This window comes from Oncorhynchus nerka, linkage group LG4 (assembly GCF_034236695.1).
Source record: "Oncorhynchus nerka isolate Pitt River linkage group LG4, Oner_Uvic_2.0, whole genome shotgun sequence".
Classification (NCBI taxonomy): domain Eukaryota; kingdom Metazoa; phylum Chordata; class Actinopteri; order Salmoniformes; family Salmonidae; genus Oncorhynchus; species Oncorhynchus nerka.
In genome coordinates this window covers 4,581,224-4,599,808 of record NC_088399.1, presented here as the reverse complement: position 1 = coordinate 4,599,808, position 18,585 = coordinate 4,581,224, and the positions used below count along the sequence as shown (strand labels likewise).

At 50.0% G+C, this 18,585-nt stretch overlaps 1 protein-coding gene across 1 annotated transcript; it reads right to left on the bottom strand.

Moving 5' to 3' along the window:
* Nucleotides 1-2,903: 2,903 nt before the first annotated feature.
* palm2akap2 (PALM2 and AKAP2 fusion) lies at nt 2,904-16,970 on the bottom strand. Its single transcript, XM_065017154.1, has 3 exons — nt 16,858-16,970; nt 3,419-3,747; nt 2,904-3,284 (listed from the first exon to the last, which is right to left on the bottom strand). The coding sequence occupies exons 2-3, from the start codon at nt 3,743-3,745 to the stop codon at nt 2,904-2,906; spliced, it is 708 nt and encodes a 235-aa protein (XP_064873226.1). The 5' UTR covers nt 3,746-3,747; nt 16,858-16,970.
* Between the last annotated feature and the right edge of the window lie 1,615 nt (nt 16,971-18,585).

Genomic DNA, 18,585 nt, shown 5'->3' with positions numbered 1-18,585 from the left:
CTCTGATACCCTAGTTGAGTTTCCTCCTATACTCTGATACCCTGGTAGTTCCCTCCTATACTATGATACCCTAGTTGAGTTTCCTCCTATACTCTGATACCCTGGCAGTTCCCTCCTGTACTCTGATATCCTGGTAGTTTCCTCCTATACTCTGATACCCTGGTACTCCCTCCTGCACTCCTGATTACCTGGTAGAGATTCCTTCTATATTCTGATACTCTGGTAGGTCCCTCCTATACTCTGATACCCTGGTAGTTCCCTCCTATACTCTGATACCCTGGTAGTTCCCTCCTATACTCTGATACCATGGTTGTTCTCTCCTATACTCTGATACCCTGGTATAGTTCCCTCCTATACTCTGATACCCTGTTAGTTCCCCCCTGTACTCTGGTAAATCCCTCCTATACTCTGATACCCTGGTAGTTCCCTCCTATACTCTGATACCCTGATAGTTCCCTCCTATACTCTGATACGCTGGTAGAGTTCCCTCCTATACTCTGATACCCTGGTAGAGTTCCCTCCTAAACCCTGGTAGCACCCTCCTGTACTCTGATACCCTGGTAGTTCCCTCCTATACTCTGATACCCTGGTAGTTCCCTCCTGTACTCTGATACCCTGGTAGTTCCCGCCTATACTCTGATACCCTGGTAGTTCCCTCCTATACTCTGATACCCTGGTAGAGTTCCCGCCTATATTCTGATACCCTGGTAGTTCCCTCCTATACTCCAATACCCTAGTAGAGTTCCCTCCTATACTCTGATACCCTGGTAGAGTTCCCTCCTATACTCTGATACCCTGGTAGAGTTCCCTCCTATACTCTGATACCCTGGTAGAGTTCCCTCCTATACTCTGGTAGTTCCCTCCTATACTCTGATACCCTGGTAGAGTTCCCTCCTATACTCTGATACCCTGGTAGTTCCCTCCTATACTCTGATACCCTGGTAGTTCCCTTATATACTCTGATACCCTGGTAGTTCCCTCCTATACTCTGATACCCTGATAGAGTTCCCTCCTATACTCTGATACCCTGGTAGTTCCCTCCTATATTCTGGTAGTTCCCTCCTATACTCTGATACCCTGGTAGAGTTCCCTCCTATACTCTGATACCCTGGTAGTTTCCTCCAATACTCTGATTGTTCCCTCCTATACTCTGATACCCTGGTAGAGTTCCCTCCTATACTCTGATACCCTGGTAGTTCCCTCCTATACTCTGATACCCTGGTAGTTCCCTTATATACTCTGATACCCTGGTAGTTCCCTCCTATACTCTGATACCCTGATAGAGTTCCCTCCTATACTCTGATACCCTGGTAGTTCCCTCCTATACTCTGATACCCTGGTAGTTCCCTCCTATACTCTGATACCCTGGTAGAGTTCCCTCCTATACTCTGATACCCTGGTAGTTTCCTCCTATACTCTGATTGTTCCCTCCTATACTCTGATACCCTGGTAGAGTTCCCTCCTATACTCTGATACCCTGGTAGTTCCCTCCTATACTCTGATTGTTCCCTCCTATACTCTGATACCCTGGTAGTTCCCTCCTATACTCTGATTGTTCCCTCCTATACTCTGATACCCTGGTAGAGTTCCCTCCTATACTCTGATACCCTGGTAGTTCCCTCCTATACTCTGATTGTTCCCTCCTATACTCTGATACCCTGGTAGAGTTCCTTCCTATACTCTGATACCCTGGTAGTTCCCTCCTATACTCTGATACCCTGGTAGTTCCCTCCTATACTCTGATTGTTCCCTCCTATACTATGATACCCTGGTAGAGTTCCTTCCTATACTCTGATTGTTCCCTCCTGTACTCTGTCATGGTTCGGATGAGGAGCTTAAGTACAGTGCCTATCGTTAATTATGATAACTGTTCATGTTTCTTAAAGTACAGACAGAAGATCATAAGTAATGCCCTTCTCAGGATATATCCCAAATGGCACCCTATTCCCTATATAGTGCACTACTTTAGACCAGTGCCCTATTCCTTATATAGTGCACTACTTTAGATCAGAGCCCTATTCCATATATAGTGCACTACGTTTTACACAAATCCTCACATAAAACATATTTGGTGTTGTATCAAGGTCAGGGCCTCTCTACCCTCAAGGCTCTGGTCAAAAGCACTGTGTTACATAGGGAATAACGTGCAGTTTGGGATGGGCCCCTAGTCTGTGGGATATCCATCCAGTCGTCTTTGCTTGAATGAGGCAACTAGACAGATGGGTGTGGATATTAACCTATACTGTAACATACTATATCTCTGTATGTGCAGGTCTACTTTCTGTTGTCTTTAGGAGTGCCAGATAGAGAGTCATCTGATCCAGGTCTTTAACACCAAACATTCCTTGGTCAGGTTTTAAAGGATTGTGTTATAACCTATTTCTTACAGACCAAATGTCTTGTGAATACAATGAAACTAGTGGCAAGCCCAACACTGTGCTGCTCTGGTTGGAATGGTGGTGTGTTGTCCTTGCTCTGGGGTAAAGTTTCCTCTAGGTACAGATCTAGGATCAGCTTCCCCTCATCCAATCCTGACCTTCATCTGTAGTCGTAAATATCTAAAACTGACCCTTTATTCGGGGCAACTTCAACTTCCACCGTTGTCCTACTGAAGGGAGTGACAGAGTGCCTTTACTTTCCTGGGGGACATCGTCGGGATAAGGGTCAGACACAGGCTCACAAAGGTGGGTCAAAGGTCAAAGTTAAAAAGAATGATGTCAATGCAGCCAAGTTCCAGGCGTCAGAGGGTAGGTTCTGTTAGTAGCCGTAAGGAGGAATAGGAGGAGGAGGAGGAGGGTTTAGGGAGGAGGGAGATCAGAGCCTTGATTAACCAATGAGGTCCTCCCTCCCTGCAGTCCCAAGAGTAACAGAGAGTTGTGGGTAGTGTAGTTAAAGTAATGAGGTCACATGATAGTACAGCAATGGCAGCGCTCTTTCTTCTCTATACCTGCTGGGGAGGGGAGTTCCTTGGTGGCCGTGGCAGAGCTCTCGTCCTTCCCCTCCGACGACAGTTCGGTGGAGTCGCTGAGCGGCCGGGAGCCGGACACCAGGTCGGCGGCGTTGCCGTCGATTACGGAGTAACCGTCTGTCACCGTTTTCTCCCGTAGCGACTTCTCATCGTCCTCATCGATCAGGACGATCTCCGCCTTGATGGTGCCGTTGAATCCCAGCAGCCTCTTGGTCTCATCCTGGTCGTCTACATTGTGATTGCCCATGAAGATCATTGTGATCGGCTTCTCTGCCATAGCCTGGGGAGCCTCCGTCACCTCACCCCCGCATATCACCTCCCGGCAGGGTGGAGGCTGGGTGGTGATGGGGCGCTTGGAGCGTGGGGCTGGGGCATCTTGTGGGCCGTGGTGGCAGAGCTAGGGACAGCTGGTGGGGTAGTGTAGGGGGTGTAGTTGGTAGGGAGGTCAGCGGAGTGGTCAATGGACCTGGGGGAGGTTTTGGGGTCATCAGCGTCGGCGGGGTTGACAGTGACCTTAGCCTTGCCTCCCTGAGCACAGCCGGTCGTCGCCCCGACCCGCTTCATCAGCTCATCCACCTGTTGGGAGCTCCAGTGGTGAACCCCATTGTCCAGGGTAGAGGACCCCCCCGAGCGGACCTCGTAGACAACATTCCGGCCGTCGTCGAAAACCTTGACCCCGCAGTCAGGCACTTCGTCAGGGCTGACGGAAGACGCTGACAGGATCCTGGTGTCCCCTGTCTTTCTGTCCTTCTCCACATTGATCTCCATGGCGTACATCGCTGGATAAAAGACAGACAGACAGGTGGACGGACGGACGGACGGAGGGTGGGAGGGGGAGGGAGAGAAAGAAGATATCATGTTACCATTATAGTACATCTCTGGGTGACAGACAGACAGACAGACAGACAGACAGACAGACAGACAGACAGACAGACAGACAGACAGACAGACAGACAGACAGACAGAGACAGACAGACAGACAGACAGACAGGCAGACAGGACAGACAGGCAGGCAGGCAGGCAGGCAGGATATCATGTGGTTTCAACTATAGTACAACTCTGGGTGATTATTTAAGATACTATTTGAAGACATAGAGTTTCAGATATTTTTGGAAGATGGGCAGGAAGCTTTCCCACAAGGACCTGAGGTGGCGGAACAGAGTGCTCTCGTTTGGGGTGTAGGGTTTGAGCCTGAAAGTAGAGAGGGGTAGCTCCTCTTGCTGCTCCGTAGGCAAGCACCATGGTCTTGGAGTGGATGCGAGCTTTGACTGGAAGCCAGTGGAGTGTGCGGATGAGTGGGGTGACGTGGGAGGACTTGGTAAGGTTGAACACCAGGCGGACTGTAGCATTTGATGGCACAAGCAAGGGAGCCCTGCCAAGAGCGAGTTGCGGTAGTCCAGACGGGAGATGAAAAGTACCTGGATTAGGACCTGCTCTGCTTCCTGTATGAGGAAGGGTGGTTCTATGGATGTAGTAGAGCATGAACCTGCAGGATGTTTTGCAGAGAACGACAGGGCCACACCAATGTTCTTTGATGTCTGAGATGGGGACACCATGGAGTTGTTCACCGTGATGAAGAGGTCTTTGAGCAGGTAGGCCTTCCCCGGGAGAAAGAGCAGCTCCGTCTTGTTGAGGTTGAGCTTCAGGTGGTGAACCGACATCCAAGCTGAGGTATCTGGCAGGCACGCAGAGATGCATGTCACTACCTGGGTGTCAGAAGGGGGGAAGGAGAAAAGTAGTTGAGTGTCATTCGCATAGCAATGATAGGAGAGACATTGAGAGGAAATGATGGAGCCAAGTGACTTGGTGTATAGAGAGAAGAGGAGAGGGCCTAGAACCGAGCCCTGGGGGACACCAGTCGTGAGTGGTGCAGACACTGATCCTCTCCACGTCACCTGGTAGGATCGGCCTGCCAGGTAGGATGCAATCCAAGAGCGTGCAGAGCCTGAGACGCCCAGCCCTGAGTGGGTGGAAAGGAGGATCTGATGGAGCCTGAGACACCCAGCCCTGAGTGGGTGGAGAGGAGGATCTGATGGAGCCTGAGACACCCAGCCCTGAGAGGGTGGAGAGGAGGATCTGATAGAGCCTGAGACGCCCAGCCCTGAGTGGGTGGAGAGGAGGATCTGATGGAGCCTGAGACGCCCAGCCCTGAGAGGGTGGAGAGGAGGATCTGATGGAGCCTGAGACACCCAGCCCTGAGTGGGTGGAGAGGAGGATCTGATAGAGCCTGAGACACCCAGCCCTGAGAGGGTGGAGAGGAGGCAGAGCCTGAGACGCCCAGCCCTGAGAGGGTGGAGAGGAGGATCTGATAGAGCCTGAGACGCCCAGCCCTGAGTGGGTGGAGAGGAGGATCTGATGGAGCCTGAGACGCCCAGCCCTGAGAGGGTGGAGAGGAGGATCTGATGGAGCCTGAGACACCCAGCCCTGAGTGGGTGGAGAGGAGGATCTGATGGATCACGGTGTCGAAAGCAGCGTATAGATCTAGGAGGATGAGAACAGAAAAGAGAGAGTCAGCTTTGGCAGTGCAGAGAGCCTCTGTGACAAAGAGAAGAGCAGAGAGCTGAAGAGCAGAGAGCCTCTGTGACACAGAGAAGAGCAGAGAGCTTCTGTAATACAGAGAAGAGCAGAGAGCCTCTGTGACACAGAGAAGAGCAGAGAGCCTCTGTGACACAGAGAAGAGCAGAGAGCCTCTGTGACACAGAGAAGAGCAGTCTCTGTTGAGTGACCCGTCTTGAAGTCTGACTGGTTAGGATCAAGAAGATCATTCTGAGAGAGATAGCGAGAGAGTTGATCAGAGACGCCACGTAAAAAAAATGTTTTAAATAAAGAAGGGATACCGGACTAGTTTTTGACGTCAGAGGAGTCGAGTGTTGGTTTCTCTTGAGGAGGGGAGCGACTCGGGCCATTTTGAAGTCTGAGGGGATGCAGAAAGTAGTCAGGGATGAGTTGATGAGGGAAGTGAGGAATGGCAGAAGGTCTCCAGAGTTAATCTGGAGAAAGGAAGAGGTGTTGGATTCGAGTGGGTTGTTGGGCGGCTGGACCTCACTAGTCAAAGGATTTCATCTAGAGAAAGATGGGGAGAAAGAGGTCAAGGCGTTAGATAATTCTGAGTGAATGAGATCAGTGGACTCAATAGGCTGAGTGAATGAGACCAGTGGACTCAATAGGCTGAGTGAATGAGATCAGTGGACTCAATAGGCTGAGTGAATGAGACCAGTGGACTCAATAGGCTGAGTGAATGAGTGGGACCAGGGGACTCAATAGGCTGAGTGAATGAGACCAGTGGACTCAATAGGCTGAGTGAATGAGATCAGTGGACTCAATAGGCTGAGTGAATGAGATCAGTGGACTCAATAGGCTGAGTGAATGAGACCAGTGGACTCAATAGGCTGAGTGAATGAGACCAGTGGACTCAATAGGCTGAGTGAATGAGACCAGTGGACTCAATAGGCTGAGTGAATGAGACCAGTGGACTCAATAGGCTGAGTGAATGAGTGGGACCAGTGGATTCAATAGGCTGAGTGAATGAGACCAGTGGACTCAATAGGCTGAGTGAATGAGTGGGACCAGTGGATTCAATAGGCTGAGTGAATGAGACCAGTGGACTCAATAGGCTGAGTGAATGAGACCAGTGGATTCAATAGGCTGAGTGAATGAGTGGGACCAGTGGACTCAATAGGCTGAGTGAATGAGACCAGTGGACTCAATAGGCTGAGTGAATGAGACCAGTGGACTCAATAGGCTGAGTGAATGAGACCAGTGGACTCAATAGGCTGAGTGAATGAGACCAGTGGACTCAATAGGCTGAGTGAATGAGTGGGACCAGTGGACTCAATAGGCTGAGTGAATGAGACCAGTGGACTCAATAGGCTGAGTGAATGAGTGGGACCAGTGGACTCAATAGGCTGAGTGAATGAGACCAGTGGACTCAATAGGCTGAGTGAATGAGACCAGTGGACTCAATAGGCTGAATGAGACCAGTGGAATGAGACCAGAATGAGACCAGTGGACTCAATAGGCTGAGTGAATGAGACCAATTGGATTCAATAGGCTGAGTGAATGAGTGGGACCAGTGGACTCAATAGGCTGAGTGAACGAGACCAGTGGACTCAATAGGCTGAGTGAATGAGACCAGTGGACTTAATAGGCTGAGTGAATGAGACCAGTGGACTCAATAGGCTGAGTGAATGAGACCAGTGGACTCAATAGGCCGAGTGAATGAGACCAGTGGACTCAATAGGCTGAGTGAATGAGACCAATTGGATTCAATAGGCTGAGTGAATGAGTGGGACCAGTGGACTCAATTGGCTGAGTGAACGAGACCAGTGGACTCAATAGGCTGAGTGAATGAGACCAGTGGACTCAATAGGCTGAGTGAATGAGTGGGACCAGTGGACTCAATAGGCTGAGTGAATGAGACCAGTGGACTCAATAGGCTGAGTGAATGAGTGGGACCAGTGGACTCAATAGGCTGAGTGAATGAGACCAGTGGACTCAATAGGCTGAGTGAATGAGATCAGTGGACTCAATAGGCTGAGTGAATGAGACCAGTGGACTGAGTGAATGAGACCAGTGGACTCAATAGGCTGAGTGAATGAGACCAGTGGACTCAATAGGCTGAGTGAATGAGACCAGTGGACTCAATAGGCTGAGTGAATGAGACCAGTGGACTCAATAGGCTGAGTGAATGAGACCAGTGGACTCAATAGGCTGAGTGAATGAGTGGGACCAGGGGACTCAATAGGCTGAGTGAATGAGACCAGTGGACTCAATAGGCTGAGTGAATGAGGAACAGATGTCGTCGACCTTCTTGTCAAAGTGGTTGACAAAGTCATCCACAGAGAGGGAGGAGGAGGGAGGAGGGGGGAGGAGGGAGGGGGAGAAGGATTAAGGAAGGAGGAGAAGGCAGAAAAGAGTTTCCTAGGGTTAGAGGCAGAAGCTTGAAATGTAGAGTGATAAAAGTGGCTTTAGCAGCGGACCCAGAGGAAGAGAAAGTAGAGAGGAGGGAGAGGAAGTGTGATATGTCCTCCGGATGTTTAGTTTTCCTCCATTTACACTCAGCTGCCCGCAGCACAGTTCTGTAAGCTCGCAATGAGTCACTCAGCCACGGACCAGGGGAGTAGGCAAACAGCCTCTAGTAAAGATGAGATCAACTGCATTGTCTGCCTTGTGAGTGGGAGGGGACTGGGAAAGGGTCAAAAGGAGGGAAAAGAGAGAGTTGGAAAGAAATTAATAGAAGGCAGTCGTCGGGAGGTTGAAGTCGCCAAGTACGAACAGCGGTGAGCCATCGTCAGGACATTAGCTTATCAAGGTGTCAAGATCATTGATGAACTCTCTAAGGGTTACAGTGAGATGGGGGGTTACAGTGAGATTAGTAGGAGAACAGAGACCTGGAGGGGGTAACAGTGAGATTAGTAGGAGAACAGAGACCTGGAGGGGGGTTACAGTGAGATTAGTAGGAGAACAGAGACCTGGATGGGGGTCACAGTGAGATTAGTAGGAGAACAGAGACCTGGAGGTGGTCACAGTGAGATTAATAGGAGAACAGAGACCTGGAGGGGGTCACAGTGAGATTAGTAGGAGAACAGAGACCTGGAGGTTGGGGGGGGGGTTACAGTGAGATTAGTAGGAGTACAGAGACCTGGAGGGGGTCACAGTGAGATTAGTAGGAGAACAGAGACCTGGAGGGGGTTACAGTGAGATTAGTAGGAGAACAGAGACCTGGAGGAGGTGACAGTGAGATTAGTAGGAGAACAGAGACCTGGAGGGGGTTACAGTGAGATTAGTAGGAGAACAGAGACCTGGAGGTTGGGGGTTACAGTGAGATTAGTAGGAGAACAGAGACCTGGAGGGGGTTACAGTGAGATTAGTACATTTACATTTACATTTAAGTCATTTAGCAGACGAGATACAGAGACCTAGGGGGTTACAGTGAGATTAGTAGGAGAACAGAGACCTGGAGGGGGTTACAGTGAGATTAGTAGGAGAACAGAGACCTGGAGGGGGTTACAGTGAGATTAGTAGGAGAACAGAGACCTGGAGGGGGTTACAGTGAGATTAGATCAAGCTGAACCTCGGCAAGACGGAGCTGCTCTTCCTCCCGGGGAAGGACTGCCCGTTCCATGATCTCGCCATCACGGTTGACAACTCCATTGTGTCCTCCTCCCAGAGCGCTAAGAACCTTGGCGTGATCCTGGACAACACCCTGTCGTTCTCAACTAACATCAAGGCGGTGGCCCGTTCCTGTAGGTTCATGCTCTACAACATCCGCAGAGTACGACCCTGCCTCACACAGGAAGCGGCGATTCCAGGCAGTCTGGATTACTGCAACTCGCTGTTGGCTGGGCTCCCTGCCTGTGCCATTAAACCCCTACAACTCATCCAGAACGCCGGCCCTTCTGGTGTTCAACCTTCCCAAGTTCTCTCACGTCACCCCGCTCCTCCGCTCTCTCCACTGGCTTCCAGTTGAAGATCCGCTACAAGACCATGGTGAGAACAGTACCTCCAGGCTCTGATCAGGCCCTACACCCAAACAAGGGCACTGTGTTCATCCACCTCTGGCCTGGCCTCCCTACCACTGAGGAAGTACAGTTCCCGCTCAGCCCAGTCAAAACTGTTCGCTGCTCTGGCCCCCAATGGTGGAACAAACTCCCTCACGACGCCAGGACAGCGGAGTCAATCACCACCTTCCGGAGACACCTGAAACCCCACCTCTTTAAGGAATACCTAGGATAGGATAAAGTAATCCCTCTCACCCCCCTTAAAAGATTTAGATGCACTATTGTAAAGTGGCTGTTCCACTGGATGTCATAAGGTGAATGCACCAATTTGTAAGTCGCTCTGGATAAGAGCGTCTGCTAAATGACTTAAATGTAAATGTAAAATTAGTAGGAGAACAGAGACCTGGATGGGGGTCACAGTGAGATTAGTAGGAGAACAGAGACCTGGAGGGGGTCACAGTGAGATTAGTAGGAGAACAGAGACCTGGAGGTGGTCACAGTGAGATTAATAGGAGAACAGAGACCTGGAGGGGGTCACAGTGAGATTAGTAGGAGAACAGCCTCCTGTAAAGATGAGGTTAAGAGTATTGTCTGCCTTGTGAGTTGGAGGGGATTGGAAAAATAAATAAATCGAAGGCGATATCGGGAGGTTGAAGTACGAATAGCGGTTAGCCATCGTCAGGAAGTGAGTTTATCAAAGTGTCAAGCTCATTGGATGAACTCTCCAAGGTGTGGAGCTCATTGGATGAACTCTCCAAGGGCTTCTGGTGGGCGATATATGACAATAATGTTAAGCTTGAGTGGACAAGTGACAGTGATAGAATGGAATTGAAATGAGGAGATGGACAGGCAAGAGGAAAATAAACAGAAAATCTTCACTCAGGAAAAATGTGTATCAATGTGCCACCAGAGTGATGACCAGGATTATGATAGAAAAAGTAGTCAGATGAAGAGAGAGCAGCGACTAGCAGTATTTTCTGAGTTGTTCCAAGCCTCCGTCAGGGCCAAAAAGTCAAGGGACTGAAGGGCAGCGTAGGATAGGATGAACTTGGAGTTCTTGACCTCAGATGGGCAGTTCCAAACGCTGCCAGAGACGAAGGAATTCCACATGGGGTTGTGCGGGCAGGGTGCGCTAAATCGGAAATAACCAGGGGTTGGGGAGCGTCGGCCTACAGGGAGAGGAGCGAACAGGTACAGAAATAACCAGGCGTTGGGGAGCGTCGGCCTACAGGGAGAGGAGCGAACAGGTACAGAAAACACACACATCGTGAGATCTGTAAATAACTAGGTAAGATACTCAAGTGAGAGAGTGATGGGAAGCTACTCTCTTTCCTTCCAAAATAATTCAGCTGGACAGTATTAGTTTAACAACCAGACCATCGCTGGGAAAAACAGGAGAGACTGATGTACTAATACTATTGCTGATTGGCTTGAAGATGAAACCCCCCCCTGATTACCTAAACAAGTCATCCTGGTTGATGTGTCAACAAATGTCTTCAAGTTGTGAGCAGTCAGCAGTTCACACACCAAGTAGGTCACTGGGAAGACAGACAGCATTTAAAGTAGATGGCCCTAGTTAAACCTCTCACGCCCGGAGATAACAGGAGTCCTCTAGCTGTAGAACCTGTTAGTCCTGTGATCAGAGCCCAGTCCCAGAGCCCAGTCCCAGAGCCCAGTCCCAGAGCCCAGTCCCAGAGCCCAGTCCCAGGGCCCAGTCCCAGAGCCCAGTCCCAGAGCCCAGTCCCCCAGGACAGTCCCAGGGCAGTCCAGTGTTAAGTATCCCAGGGCCCAGTCCCAGGGCCCAGTGCCCAGTCCCACAGTGAGCTCCAGTGTTAATATGTTGAACTGATCGGTGTTCCGAGTTTGAGTTTATTTATATTTTTACAGGGACAGTGCACATGAATCAACGTTTCAGTAAAAGTGCTGGTTTTAGCCAATCGGCTAATTTTGACCTGGAGTCCCTGGGCAAGTTATTAAAAACAATTACAATAACAATACAGACAGACCATGAGTAGTGAGCACATGCAGAGGAACATAGAACAAGAGACACGTAGAACAAGAGACACGCAGCACGTAGACAGAGACACGTAGAACAAGAGACACATAGAACGCAGACAGAGAAACATAGAACAAGAGACACATAGAACGCAGACAGAGAAACATAGAACAAGAGACACGTAGAACAAGAGACACATAGAACGCAGACAGAGAAACATAGAACAAGAGACACATAGAACAAGAGACACATAGAACAAGAGACAGAGAAACATAGAACGAGAAGAGTAACATAGAACAAGAGACACATAGAACAAGAGACACGTAGAACAAGAGACACATAGAACAAGAGACATAGAACAAGAGACACATAGAACAAGAGACACATAGAACAAGAGACACATAGAACAAGAGACACAGACACAGACAGAGACACATAGAACAAGAGACACATAGAACAAGAGACACGTAGAACGAGAGACACATAGAACAAGAGACACATAGAACAAGAGACACGTAGCACACAGACAGAGACACATAGAACAAGAGACACATAGAACAAGAGACACATAGAACAAGAGACACGTAGAACAAGAGACACATAGAACAAGAGACACGTAGCACGCAGACAGAGAAACATAGAACAAGAGACACGTAGAACAAGAGACACATAGAACAAGAGACGAGACAGAGAAACATAGAACAAGAGACACATAGAACAAGAGAAACATAGAACAAGAGACACATAGAACAAGAGACACATAGAACAAGAGAAACATAGAACAAGAGACACATAGAACAAGAGACACATAGAACGCAGACAGAGAAACATAGAACAAGAGACACATAGAACAAGAGAGACACGTAGAACAAGAGACACGTAGAACGCAGACAGAGTAACATAGAACAAGAGACACATAGAACAAGAGACACGTAGAACAAGAGACACATAGAACAAGAGACACATAGAACAAGAGACACATAGAACAAGAGACACATAGAACAAGAGACACATAGAACAAGAGACACAGCACACAGACAGAGACACATAGAACAAGAGACACATAGAACAAGAGACACGTAGAACGAGAGACACATAGAACAAGAGACACATAGAACAAGAGACACGTAGCACACAGACAGAGACACATAGAACAAGAGACACATAGAACAAGAGACACATAGAACAAGAGACACGTAGAACAAGAGACACATAGAACAACGAGACAGAGAAACATAGAACAAGAGACACATAGAACAAGAGACACATAGAACAAGAGACACGTAGAACAAGAGACACGTAGAACAAGAGACACAGAACAAGAGACACGTAGAACAAGAGACACATAGAACAAGAGACACATAGAACAAGAGACACGTAGAACAAGAGACACATAGAACAAGAGACACGTAGAACAAGAGACACATAGAACAAGAGACACATAGAACAAGAGACACATAGAACAAGAGACACATAGAACAAGAGACACATAGCACACAGACAGAGGAACATAGAACAAGAGACACGTAGCACGCAGACAGAGAAACATAGAACAAGAGACACATAGAACAAGAGACACGTAGAACAAGAGACACATAGAACAAGAGACACATAGAACAAGAGACACGTAGCACGCAGACAGAGAAATATAGAACAAGAGACACGTAGCACGCAGACAGAGAAATATAGAACAAGAGACACGTAGCACGCAGACAGAACAACATAGAACAAGAGACACGTAGCAACCAGACAGAACAACATAGAACAAGAGACAAGTAGCACGTAGACAGAGTAACATAGAACAAGATAGAGTGAGATACCACCTGGAGCTTCTCCCCTGACACATAGACACACAGACATCTGGCTCAGTAACATCAGATACCACCTGGAGCTTCTCCCCTGACACACAGACATCTGGCTCAGATACCACCTGGAGCTTCTCCCCTGACACATAGACATCTGGCTCAGATACCACCTGGAGCTTCTCCCCTGACACATAGACATCTGGCTCAGTAGCATCAGATACCAGCTGGAGCTTCTCCCCTGACATATAGACATCTGGCTCAGTAACATCAGATACCACCTGGAGCTTCTTCCCTGACACATAGACATCTGGCTCAGATACCACCTGGAGCTTCTCCCCTGACACATAGACATCTGGCTCAGTAACATCAGATACCACCTGGAGCATCTTCCCTGACACACAGACATCTGGCTAAGTAGCATCAGATACCAGCTGGAGCTTCTCCCCTGACACACAGACATCTGGCTCAGTAACATCAGATACCACCTGGAGCTTCTCCCCTGACACATAGACATCTGGCTCAGTAACATCAGATACCACCTGGAGCTTCTCCCCTGACACATAGACATCTGGCTCAGTAACATCAGATACCACCTGGAGCTTCTCCCCTGACACATAGACATCTGGCTCAGTAACATCAGATACCACCTGGAGCTTCTCCCATGACACGCAGACATCTGGCTCAGTAGCATCAGATACCAGCTGGAGCTTCTCCCCTGACACATAGACATCTGGCTCAGATACGACCTGGAGCTTCTCCCCTGACACATAGACATCTGGCTCAGTAACATCAGATACCACCTGGAGCTTCTCCCATGACACACAGACATCTGGCTCAGTAGCATCAGATACCAGCTGGAGCTTCTCCCCTGACACATAGACATCTGGCTCAGATACGACCTGGAGCTTCTCCCCTGACACATAGACATCTGGCTCAGTAGCATCAGATACCAGCTGGAGCTTCTCCCCTGACACATAGACATCTGGCTCAGTAACATCAGATACCACCTGGAGCTTCTCCCCTGACACATAGACATCTGGCTCAGTAGCATCAGATACCAGCTGGAGCTTCTCCCCTGACACACAGACATCTGGCTCAGTAGCATCAGATACCAGCTGGAGCTTCTCCCCTGACACACAGACACACAGACATCTGGCTCAGTAACATCAGATACCAGCTGGAGCTTCTCCCCTGACACATAGACATCTGGCTCAGTAACATCAGATACCACCTGGAGCTTCTCCCCTGACACACAGACATCTGGCTCAGTAGCATCAGATACCAGCTGGAGCTTCTCCCCTGACACACAGACATCTGGCTCAGTAGCATCAGATACCAGCTGGAGCTTCTCCCCTGACACATAGACATCTGGCTCAGTAACATCAGATACCACCTGGAGCTTCTCCCCTGACACATAGACATCTGGCTACATTGTACCTTCCTATTGGTGAGTCTGTGGGTTGCCACATTGTACCTCCCTATTGGTGAGTCTGTGGGTTGCTACATTGTACCTTCCTATTGGTGAGTCTGTGGGTTGCCACATTGTACCTTCCTATTGGTGAGTCTGTGGGTTGCTACATTGTACCTTCCTATTGGTGAGTCTGTGGGTTGTCACATTGTACCTCCCTATTGGTGAGTCTGTGGGTTGCTACATTGTACCTTCCTATTGGTGAGTCTGTGGGTTGTCACATTGTACCTTCCTATTGGTGAGTCTGTGGGTTGCCACTTTGTACCTTCCTATTGGTGAGTCTGTGGGTTGCTACATTGTACCTTCCTATTGGTGAGTCTGTGGGTTGTCACATTGTACCTTCCTATTGGTGAGTCTGTGGGTTGCCACATTGTACCTTCCTATTGGTGAGTCTGTGGGTTGCCACATTGTACCTTCCTATTGGTGAGTCTGTGGGTTGCCACATTGTACCTTCCTATTGGTGAGTCTGTGGGTTGCCACATTGTACCTCCCTCACTCTCCGTTAGCTAGCTACTACCCACTACCCCTCCCTGGTCCTAGTACTGTCCTCCCTCACTCTCCGTTAGCTAGCTACTACCCGCTACCCCTCCCTGGTCCTAGTACTGTCCTCCCTCACTCTCCGTTAGCTAGCTACTACCCGCTACCCCTCCCTGGTCCTAGTACTGTCCTCCCTCACTCTCCGTTAGCTAGCTACTACCCGCTACCCCTCCCTGGTCCTAGTACTGTCCTCCCTCACTCTCCGTTAGCTAGCTACTACCCGCTACCCCTCCCTGGTCCTAGTACTGTCCTCCCTCACTCTCCGTTAGCTAGCTACTACCCACTACCCCTCCCTGGTCCTAGTACTGTCCTCCCTCACTCTCCGTTAGCTAGCTACTACCCACTACCCCTCCCTGGTCCTAGTACTGTCCTCCCTCACTCTCCGTTAGCTAGCTACTACCCGCTACCCCTCCCTGGTCCTAGTACTGTCCTCCCTCACTCTCCGTTAGCTAGCTACTACCCGCTACCCCTCCCTGGTCCTAGTACTGTCCTCCCTCACTCTCCGTTAGCCAGCTACTACCCGCTACCCCTCCCTGGTCCTAGTACTGTCCTCCCTCACTCTCCGTTAGCTAGCTACTACCCACTACCCCTCCCTGGTCCTAGTACTGTCCTCCCTCACTCTCCGTTAGCTAGCTACTACCCGCTACCCCTCCCTGGTCCTAGTACTGTCCTCCCTCACTCTCCGTTAGCTAGCTACTACCCGCTACCCCTCCCTGGTCCTAGTACTGTCCTCCCTCACTCCTAGCAGCTACTACCCGCTACCCCTCCCTGGTCCTAGTACTGTCCTCCCCACTCTCCGTTAGCTAGCTACTACCCACTACCCCTCCCTGGTCCTAGTACTGTCCTCCCTCTCCCTTGGCCAGCCACCCGTCCAAACCTGGTCCAACTACTGTCCTCCCCACCCAGCACCTACCAGGTACCCTCCCTGGTCCTGGCTGTCCTCCCTCAGAGGCTACACCCGGTACCCCTCCCTGGAGTACTGTCCTCCCTCACTCTCCGTTAGCTAGACTACCCGCTACCCCTCCCTGGTCCTAGTACTGTCCTCCCCACTCTCCGTTAGCTAGCTACTACCACACCCTCCCTGGTCCTGTACTGTCCTCCCTCACTCCGAGCAGCTACTAACCCTCCCTGGTCCTAGTACTGTCCTCCCTCACTCTCCGTTAGCTAGCTACTACCGCTACCCCTCCCTGGTCCTAGTACTGTCCTCCTTTGTATCTGTCCCTCCCTGGTCCTAGTACTGTCCTCCCTCACTCTCCGTTAGCTAGCTACTACCCGCTACCCCTCCTGGTCCTAGTACTGTCCTCCCTCACTCTCTAGCTAGCTACTACCGCTACACCTCCCTGGTCCTAGTACTGTCCTCCCCTCTCTCCGTTAGCTAGCTACTACCCGCTACCCTCCCTGGTCCTAGTACTGTCCTCCCTCACTCTCGTTAGCTAGCTACTACCCGCTACCCCTCCCTGGTCCTGTCCTCCCTCACTCTCCGTTAGCTAGCTACTACCCACTACCCCTCCCTGGTCCTAGTACTGTCCTCCCTTGGCTCCAGTCCAAACCTCACAACTACTTCCTCCCCACCCAGCACCTACCAGGTTTCTTTGGCTGCTCCCCAGAGGCAGGTGCTCTGAGGCTGTGGCCTGATGACGAGAGGTGGTGGAGGAGTCTCTGATGTCTGGCTGCTGCTCTGGGAGCTGGTCGGGGAGCTGGGTTGAGGCGTTACTCACAGCATCTGGTTCGGAGAGCAGGAGAGGAAGTCAGACTGGACCCTCCCACCCTAGCACACACTCTCTCTCTCTTTGTATCTGTCCCTTTCTTGCTCTCTCCCCCTCTCTCTCCCTCTCGCCCTCTCTCTCTGTATTCCTCTCTCCCTCCCCCTCTATCTCTCTTCCCCTCTCTTCCCCCTTCCCCTCTGTATCTCTCTCCCCCTCTGTATCTCTCTCTCTCTGTATCTCTCTCTGTATCTCTCTCTCTCTCTGTATCTCTCTCTCTGTATCTCTCTCTCTCCTTCTCTCTCTCTCTCTGTATCTCTCTCTCTGTATCTCTCTCTGTATCTCTCTCTCTCTCTCTCTCTCTCTCCTTCTCTCTCTCTCTCTCTCTCTGTATCTCTCTCCTTCCCTCTGTATCTCTCTCTCTGTATCTCTCTCTCTGTATCTCTCTCTCTGTATCTCTCTCTCTCTCTGTATCTCTCTCTCTCTGTATCTCTCTCTGTATCTCTCTCTATCTCTCTCTCTCTCTCTGTATCTCTCTCTCTCTCTCTTCCTCTCTCCTTCCCTCTGTATCTCTCTCTCTGTATCTCTCTCTCTGTATCTCTCTCTCTTCCTTCCCCCTCTCCCCCTGTATCTCTCTCTCTGTATCTCCCCCTGTATCTCTCTCTCTGTGTCTCTCTCTCTCTTCCCTCTCTCTCTCTCTGTATCTCTCTCTCTGTATCTCTCTCTATCTCTCTCTCTCTCTCTGTATCTCTCTCTCTCTCTCTCCTCTCTCTCTCTCTCTCTCCTTCCCTCTGTATCTCTCTCTCTGTATCTCTCTCTCTGTGTATCTCTCTCTCTCTCTCTTCCCCCCCCCTCCCCCTGTATCTCTCTCTCTGTATCTCCCCCCTGTATCTCTCTCTCTGTATCTCTCTCTCTCTCTCTCTGTATCTCTCTCTCTCTATCTCTCTCTCTCTCCTTCCCTCTCTCTCTCTCTCTGTATCTCTCTCTCTCTCCTTCCCTCTGTATCTCTCTCTCTGTATCTCTCTCTGTATCTCTCTCTTCCCCCTCTCCCTCTGTATCTCTCTCTCTGTATCTCTCCCTCTGTATCTCTCTCTCTGTATCTCTCTGTATCTCTATCTCTGTGTCTCTCTCTCTCTCTTCCCCCTCTCCCCCTCTGTATCTCTCTCTCTGTGTCTCTCTCTCTCTCTTCCCCTCCCCCTCTGTATCTCTCTGTATCTCTTCCCCCTCTCTGTATCTCTCTCTGTATCTCTCTCTTCCCCCTCCCCCTCTGTATCTCTCTCTATCTCTCTTCCCTCCCCCTCTGTATCTCTCTCTGTATCTCTCTCTTCCCCCTCCCCCTCTGTATCTCTCTCTCTGTTTCTCTCTCTGTATCTCTCTCTGTATCTCTCTCTATCTCTCTTCCCCCTCCCCCTCTGTATCTCTCTCTCTGTATCTCTCTCTCTCTCTCTGTATCTCTCTTCTCTCTCTCTCTCTCTCTCTCTCTCTGTCTCTTTCTTTCTCTCTCTCTCTGTCTCTCTCTCTCTCTCTCTCTCTCTGTATCTCTCTCTCTCTCTCTCTCTCTCTGTATCTCTCTCTGTATCTCTCTCTCTCTCTCTCTCTCTCTCTTCC

Coding starts and splice junctions, on each gene's coding strand:
- palm2akap2 (XM_065017154.1), bottom strand. CDS start 3,745: ATGTACGCCATGGAGATCAATGTGGAGAAGGACAGAAAGACAGGGGAC. Junction 3,285..3,418: donor CCAGGTCCATTGACCACTCC/GCTGACCTCCCT, acceptor CCCTGCCGGGAG/GTGATATGCGGGGGTGAGGT.